The following is an 8,924-nucleotide window of genomic DNA, read 5'->3' on the forward strand; positions in this document are numbered from 1 at the left end:
CAGATAGAGAGATGAGATGAGGTGATCCCCAAGAGACACAGTTAGAGAGATGAGATGAGGTGATCCCCAAGAGAGACAGTTAGAGAGATGAGATGAGGTGATCCCCAAGAGACACAGATAGAGAGATGAGATGATCCCCAAGAGACACAGTTAGAGAGATGAGATGAGGTGATCCCCAAGAGACACAGTTAGAGAGATGAGATTAGGTGATCCCCAAGAGACACAGTTAGAGAGATGAGATGAGGTGATCCCCAAGAGAGACAGTTAGAGAGATGAGATGAGGTGATCCCCAAGAGACACAGATAGAGAGATGAGATGATCCCCAAGAGACACAGTTAGAGAGATGAGATGAGGTGATCCCCAAGAGACACAGTTAGAGAGATGAGATTAGGTGATCCCCAAGAGACACAGTTAGAGAGATGAGATGAGGTGATCCCCAAGAGACACAGTTAGAGAGATGAGATGAGGTGGAGCCCAGAGACACAGTTAGAGAGATGAGATGAGGTGGAGCCCAGAGACTGTTCGAGAGATGAGATGAGGTGGAGTCCAGAGACGCAGATAGAGAGATGAGATGATCCCCAAGAGACACAGTTAGAGAGGTGAGATGAGGTGGAGCCCAGAGACACAGATAGAGAGATGAGATGAGGTGGAGCCCAGAGACACAGATAGAGAGATGAGGTGGAGCCCAGAGACACAGATAGAGAGATGAGGTGGAGCCCAGAGACGCAGATAGAGAGATGAGATGAGGTGGAGCCCAGAGACACAGATAGAGAGATGAGGAGGAGCCCAGAGACATAGATGAGAAGAAGTGGAGCCCAGAGACACAGATAGAGAGATGAGGTGGAGCCCAGAGACACAGATAGAGAGATGAGGAGGAGCCCAGAGACACAGACAGAGAGATGAGGTGAGGAGGAGTTACTCATCCAGATGTGTGATAACAAACTGTGAGTAGAGAAAGAAGATACAGCCTCCAATATCAAAACATGGTTCAGGAAAACATGGTCACCATTACACCTTCTGGGACGATTCAGTAGAGAACAGAGAGTAGAGCCCCACCTGGATGTTAGTGAGCAGAGTCTCTATTGACGACAGCCCCTCAGGGAAGATAAAGGGCCCGGGGAACCCTGCAGGAAGCTTCTGCCCCGAGAACGACAGCCTCTCATAGCCGTCTCCGATTGGTTCTCTGACTGGCTCTCTGAATGGCTCTCTGATTGGTTCTCTGACTGTCTGGGTGCTCAGGGAACCACAGTCATCTTGCGGACAGACAAAAGAAGATAGCAGAGAAGTCATCAGAATGCATTTACCGTTGTGTTGGGCTCTTCTGGGGAAAGACAAAGAGAGAGAGTGTGATGGTGATATTCATTATTCAGAACATGCAAAGTAGAGAAAGATTGTGATTGGCTGTGTCCACGACTAAACTACAACTGACAAACACAAGAAACCACACCCACCTCTGAACACCCAACCTTTTCAGTGTGGCACCACTGAAGACACACAGATGGAAACACACACTGTCCCCTGAGTATACTGTAATACTGTGTTCGCAGATGTCTGTTCTCCTGCACTACTGACATTGATAACTATGTCATGGCCCAGTTTAAATCACTCTCTTTGTCTTGCTCCTCACTCTCACAGCCTGCTATCTCTGCCAGGTGGCATAAAGGCAACAGCTGCTCGGTTTCTTTAATTAGTTTCAGTGTCTCTATGGCAGATTGAGTTGTGTTGTTTTACCTCCTCTACAGATCAGATTGAGTTGTGTTGTTTCACCTCCTCTACAGATCAGATTGAGTTGTGTTGTTTTACCTCTACAGATCAGATTGAGTTGTGTTGTTTCACCTCCTCTACAGATCAGATTGAGTTGTGTTGTTTCACCTCTACAGATCAGATTGAGTTGTGTTGTTTAACCTCTACAGATCAGATTGAGTTGTGTTGTTTTACCTCTACAGATCAGATTGAGTTGTGTTGTTTTACCTCTACAGATCAGATTGAGTTGTGTTGTTTTACCTCTACAGATCAGATTGAGTTGTGTTGTTTCACCTCTTCTACAGATCAGATTGAGTTGTGTTGTTTCACCTCTACAGATCAGATTGAGTTGTGTTGTTTTACCTCTACAGATCAGATTGAGTTGTGTTGTTTCACCTCCTCTACAGATCAGATTGAGTTGTGTTGTTTAACCTCCTCTACAGATCAGATTGAGTTGTGTTGTTTTACCTCTACAGATCAGATTGAGTTGTGTTGTTTCACCTCCTCTACAGATCAGATTGAGTTGTGTTGTTTTACCTCTACAGATCAGATTGAGTTGTGTTGTTTAACCTCCTCTACAGATCAGATTGAGTTGTGTTGTTTCACCTCCTCTACAGATCAGATTGAGTTGTGTTGTTTAACCTCTACAGATCAGATTGAGTTGTGTTGTTTTACCTCCTCTACAGATCAGATTGAGTTGTGTTGTTTTACCTCTACAGATCAGATTGAGTTGTGTTGTTTAACCTCCTCTACAGATCAGATTGAGTTGTGTTGTTTCACCTCCTCTACAGATCAGATTGAGTTGTGTTGTTTTACCTCTACAGATCAGATTGAGTTGTGTTGTTTCACCTCCTCTACAGATCAGATTGAGTTGTGTTGTTTAACCTCCTCTACAGATCAGATTGAGTTGTGTTGTTTATAACCTCTACAGATCAGATTGAGTTGTGTTGTTTCACCTCCTCTACAGATCAGATTGAGTTGTGTTGTTTAACCTCCTCTACAGATCAGATTGAGTTGTGTTGTTTCACCTCCTCTACAGATCAGATTGAGTTGTGTTGTTTAACCTCCTCTACAGATCAGATTGAGTTGTGTTGTTTAACCTCCTCTACAGATCAGATTGAGTTGTGTTGTTTAACCTCCTCTACAGATCAGATTGAGTTGTGTTGTTTAACCTCCTCTAGAGATCAGATTGAGTTGTGTTGTTTTACCTCTACAGATCAGATTGAGTTGTGTTGTTTTACCTCTACAGATCAGATTGAGTTGTGTTGTTTTACCTCTACAGATCAGATTGAGTTGTGTTGTTTTACCTCTACAGATCAGATTGAGTTGTGTTGTTTCACCTCTACAGATCAGATTGAGTTGTGTTGTTTTACCTCTACAGATCAGATTGAGTTGTGTTGTTTAACCTCCTCTACAGATCAGATTGAGTTGTGTTGTTTAACCTCCTCTACAGATCAGATTGAGTTGTGTTGTTTAACCTCCTCTACAGATCAGATTGAGTTGTGTTGTTTCACCTCCTCTACAGATCAGATTGAGTTGTGTTGTTTTACCTCCTCTACAGATCAGATTGAGTAAATACATCACATGTTAACCAGTGAGACCCAGGCAGCACAGTAACAGCTCTGTGAGTCTTATTTCATGTTAAGCAGTGAGACCCAGGCAGCACAACAACAGCTCTGTGAGTCTTATTTCATGTTAAGCAGTGAGACCCAGGCAGCACAGTAACAGCTCTGTGAGTCTTATTTCATGTTAAGCAGTGAGACCCAGGCAGCACAGTAACAGCTCTGTGAGTCTTATTTCATGTTAAGCAGTGAGACCCAGGCAGCACAGTAACAGCTCTGTGAGTCTTATTTCATGTTAAGCAGTGAGACCCAGGCAGCACAGTAACAGCTCTGTGAGTCTTATTTCATGTTAAGCAGTGAGACCCAGGCAGAACAGTAACAGCTCTGTGAGTCTTATTTCATGTTAAGCAGTGAGACCCAGGCAGCACAACAACGGCTCTGTGAGTCTTATTTCATGTTAAGCAGTGAGACCCAGGCAGCACAAAACAGATCTGTGAGTCTTATTTAATGTTAAGCAGTGAGACCCAGGCAGCACAACAACAGCTCTGTGAGTCTTATTTCATGTTAAGCAGTGAGACCCAGGCAGCACAACAACAGCTCTGTGAGTCTTATTTCATGTTAAGCAGTGAGACCCAGGCAGCACAGTAACAGCTCTGTGAGTCTTATTTCATGTTAAGCAGTGAGACCCAGGCAGCACAACAACAGCTCTGTGAGTCTTATTTCATGTTAAGCAGTGAGACCCAGGCAGAACAACAACAGCTCTGTGAGTCTTATTTCATGTTAAGCAGTGAGACCCAGGCAGAACAACAACAGCTCTGTGAGTCTTATTTCATCTCCATGTTAAGCAGTGAGACCCAGGCAGAACAGTAACAGCTCTGTGAGTCTTATTTCATCTCCATGGTAAGCAGTGAGACCCAGGCAGAACAGTAACAGCTCTGTGAGTCTTATTTCATCTCCATGTTAAGCAGTGAGACCCAGGCAGAACAGTAACAGCTCTGTGAGTCTTATTTCATCTCCATGTTAAGCAGTGAGACCCAGGCAGAACAGTAACAGCTCTGTGAGTCTTATTTCATCTCCATGTTAAGCAGTGAGACCCAGGCAGAACAGTAACAGCTCTGTGAGTCTTATTTCATCTCCATGTTAAGCAGTGAGACCCAGGCAGAACAGTAACAGCTCTGTGAGTCTTATTTCATCTCCATGTTAAGCAGTGAGACCCAGGCAGAACAGTAACAGCTCTGTGAGTCTTATTTCATGTTAAGCAGTGAGACCCAGGCAGAACAGTAACAGCTCTGTGAGTCTTATTTCATCTCCATGTTAAGCAGTGAGACCCAGGCAGAACAGTAACAGCTCTGTGAGTCTTATTTCATCTCCATGTTAAGCAGTGAGACCCAGGCAGAACAGTAACAGCTCTGTGAGTCTTATTTCATCTCCATGTTAAGCAGTGAGACCCAGGCAGAACAGTAACAGCTCTGTGAGTCTTATTTCATCTCCATGTTAAGCAGTGAGACCCAGGCAGAACAGTAACAGCTCTGTGAGTCTTATTTCATCTCCATGTTAAGCAGTGAGACCCAGGCAGAACAGTAACAGCTCTGTGAGTCTTATTTCATCTCCATGGTAACTCACTGTTTGAGAGAGGGTGGCCTTTTTCTTTTGTTGCTATGATGACTTTTTCTACGACTCACAATGAAGAACAAATTAATATGGCTTTTTAGACGAAGGTGCGTTCCACTTCATTCCAAAGCAGCTAATTGCTAATGTTTAAACTTTAGAAGTTTGGGAGGGGGAAAAAAAGTAATTTTGTGTGGAGAGGAGAGACACGGTTCTGTAGTAGAATGTTAATGAGACCAATAAAACACTAACAGCTGATCCCAACCTGGACAACCTGGTTCTAGAAACTACACAAGTAGACGTGTTAATGGTGGTGATGGAGCTTGAAGACTAGTTTACAAGCCAGGCTGTGGTGGGTACTCTGCCCTACAATACTCTGAATTACATTTACATTACATTATAATCCTAAAAACTATTTTTTTAAAGAAAAACGATAGGGCTTATGAGCAGTGGAGTTCACTGTGCTCTATCTACAGACTGTCTCAGCTTCACCTGAGTCTGATGGGGTTGAATTAGATTTACCTCACAGGCACGCACGCACGCACGCACGCACGCACACACACACACACACTTTACTCCACTTAGCTGACCAAAGCATCTTCAGCCCCCCCCCCCCCAGCCTCCAATCTTGGCAAACAGGCTAGTGCCACATTGAAGGGTAAAAAGCATGTCCCCATTCTCTCTCTGTCTCTCCCTCTCTCTCTCTCCTTCTCTCTCTCTCCCTCCCTCCCTCCCTCCCTCCCTCTCTCTCTCTCCTTCTCTCCCTCTCTCTCTCCCTCCCTCTCTCTCCCTCCCTCTCTCTCTCTCCCTCCCTCTCTCTCTCTCCCTCCCGCTCTCTCTCTCCTTCTCTCTTTCTCTCTCCCTCCCTCTCTCTCCTTCTCTCCCTCTCTCCCTCCCTCTCTCTCCTCTCTCCCCCTCTCCCTCCCTCCCTCCCTCCCTCCCTCCTCCCTCTCTCTTTTCATTTCCTCTCCCGTTCCTAAAAGCCTCCCTCTATATCAGTACTAGATGTAATTAGCAGTCTGTCAGTGTCAGGTGTTGCTCAGCGCTCGTCAAACGCAGGGCGTCCAACTGTACTTCTCCTCCTGTGGCCCCTTAGCCCCCCCCCCCCCCCCGCCTCCCCCTGCTCTGTACTGCAGCGTCATCGGGATGCAGTATGGATCCCCCTCCTCTCTCCACCCTCCCTCTCCTCCCCTCCTTTGATGTGACTGATCCTCTTTGAGTTACTGTTTTATCCATCCCTACCTCCTCTCCCTCCTCTCCTCTCCTCTCCCATCCTTCCCTCCACCCTCTTCTCCCAACCCCTCAAACTCCCTCCTGTCCCCCTCCCCCTCCTCTCTCTCTTCTTCTCCTCTTCCACTCTCCTCTCCCTTTCTCCTCTCCCTCTCTCCCTCTCCTCTCCCCCATCCTCTCATTTGCAGATCTCCCCAACCAAGGTCATTGTTTTCCATTTTTCTATTTTTTCTTTCCATCATCCTCTTTCTTATTCTCTCCTCTTCCATCCCTCCTTCCCTCTCTCCTCTCCTCCTCTTCCATCCCTCCTTCCCTCTCTCCTCTCCTCTCTCCTCTCCTCCTCTTCCATCCCTCCCTCCTTCCATCCCTCTCTCTCTCTCCCTCTCCCCTCTCCTCCTCTTCCATCCCTCTCTCCTCTCTCCTCTCCCCTCTCCTCCTCTTCCATCCCTCCTTCCCTCTCTCCTCTCCTCCTCTTCTTTCCCTCCTTCCCTCAGGCTGATGAACTCCACCAAGTGAAGCGTCCTGACTGTCAGTGGAAGTAGAGAGAGGTGAGGTCTGATGAGTTTTAAAGGAAAATGCTGTATGGTGGAAGTAGAGAGAGGTGAGGTCTGAATGAAGTTTAAAGGAAAATGCTGTATGGTGGATAAAGTGGATGAACTGTCAGACGTCTGCTGATGTTTGATCTTAACGTTAAAGTGTTCAAAGAGAGAATATAGACAGAAGAGTCTCAGACATTCTCTAATGACTCATATGTGACAGAAAGACAAGTCAGAAAAGAGAGAATATAGCTAGAAGAGTCTCAGACATTCTCTAATGACTCATATGTGACAGAAAGACAAGTCAGAAAACAAACAGGATGTTTTAAACCTATTTCTCTGTGTACACTGGATATTCAACCCCATTCAATCTCTTAAGAGAAACCAATCAAATTATGTACCACCACAATTACAACTGAACACGCCTACCAATAACTGGCATGGTTTTTCATTAGTCTATAAAACAAACCAATTGATTAAATGAAACACTAATCCAAACCGTTCCAGTGAGCCTCTCATCTATTCAGTCGTCCCACTAGTTCAGTTCCACCATTATGGACCTCTTGTCTTATTAAACTAATGTCCCACTAGTTCAGTTCCACCAATATGGACCTCTTGTCTTATTAAACTAATGTCCCACTAGTTCAGTTCCACCAATATGGACCTCTTGTCTTATTAGACTAATGTCCCACTAGTTCAGGTTCCACCATTATGGACCTCTTGTCCTATTAAACTAATGTCCCACTAGTTCAGTTCCACCATTATGGACCTCTTGTCCTATTAAACTAATGTCCCACTAGTTCAGGTTCCACCATTATGGACCTCTTGTCTTATTAGACTAATGTCCCACTAGTTCAGTTCCACCATTATGGACCTCTTGTCTTATTAAACTAATGTCCCACTAGTTCAGTTCCACCATTATGGACCTCTTGTCTTATTAAACTAATGTCCCACTAGTTCAGTTCCACCATTATGGACCTCTTGTCTTATTAAACTAATGTCCCACTAGTTCAGTTCCACCATGATGGACCTCTTGTCTTATTAGACTAATGTCCCACTAGTTCAGGTTCCACCATTATGGACCTCTTGTCTTATTAGACTAATGTCCCACTAGTTCAGGTTCCACCATTATGGACCTCTTGTCCTATTAAACTAATGTCCCACTAGTTCAGTTCCACCATTATGGACCTCTTGTCCTATTAAACTAATGTCCCACTAGTTCAGGTTCCACCATTATGGACCTCTTGTCTTATTAGACTAATGTCCCACTAGTTCAGTTCCACCATTATGGACCTCTTGTCTTATTAGACTAATGTCCCACTAGTTCAGTTCCACCATTATGGACCTCTTGTCTTATTAGACTAATGTCCCACTAGTTCAGTTCCACCATTATGGACCTCTTGTCTTATTAAACTAATGTCCCACTAGTTCAGTTCCACCATTATGGACCTCTTCGTTGATCAAACTAATGTCCCACTAAGTCCAGTTCCACCATTATGGACCTCTTGTCCTATTAAACTAATGTCCCACTAGTTCAGTTCCACCATTATGGACCTCTGTCTTATTAGACTAATGCATCCGGTTTCATATAATCATCACTGTCTTTATGACACGTCTCTTACTGGTTAAATCTGATTGGTTTAATTACATATCTGGCATATCGCGCTTCTCTGTCATCCTGCCAAACAAAAACCTGTGAAGTGTGTTTCATTTAAGTGTCCTAGTATGTAATGTAGTGACTGTACTCTCTTCTTCTCCCTCTCTCTTCTCTCTCTCTCTTCTTCTTCTTCTTCTTTCTCTCTCCTCTCTCTCTCTTCTCCCTCTCTTCTCTCTCTCTTCTCTTCTCTCTCTCTTCTTCTTCTCTCTCTCCCCTCTCTCTCTTCTCTCTCTCTCTATTCTTCTTCTTCTCTCTCTCCCCCTCTCTCTTCTCTTTCTCTTCTTCTCTCTCTCTCTCCTCTCTCTCTTCCCTCTCTCTTCTTCTCTCTCTCTCTTCCCTGTCTCTTCTGTCTCTCTTCTCCCTTTCTCTTCTTCTTCTCTCTCTTCCCCCTCTCTCTTCTTCTCTCTCTCTCTCTCTCTTCCCTCTCTCTTCCCCCTTTCTCTTCTCTCTCTCTCTTCCCTCTCCCTTCCCCCTCTCTTCCCTCTCTTCCTTCCCTCTCTCTTCTCCCTCTCTCTTCCGTCTCTCTTCTGTCTCTCTGTAAATTGTGCTGACTGTTTTGCCCTTGAACAGTCCTCATTAAGCTAATGT

The 8,924-nt window shown here is 44.8% G+C and overlaps 1 protein-coding gene across 1 annotated transcript in view; it reads right to left on the reverse strand.

The window, feature by feature from the left end:
- Positions 1 to 8,924, reverse strand: part of LOC139413977 (dachshund homolog 1-like) — a 34,263-nt gene that overhangs the window by 21,075 nt on the left and 4,264 nt on the right. The window contains exon 2 of the mRNA XM_071161862.1: positions 1,057 to 1,253. Within this exon, the coding sequence (XP_071017963.1) occupies positions 1,057 to 1,253 (197 nt within the window). The remainder of the gene's footprint in view (positions 1 to 1,056; positions 1,254 to 8,924) is intronic.

Source organism: Oncorhynchus clarkii, chromosome 7, assembly GCF_045791955.1.
Source record: "Oncorhynchus clarkii lewisi isolate Uvic-CL-2024 chromosome 7, UVic_Ocla_1.0, whole genome shotgun sequence".
NCBI classification, from domain to species: Eukaryota; Metazoa; Chordata; class Actinopteri; order Salmoniformes; family Salmonidae; genus Oncorhynchus; species Oncorhynchus clarkii.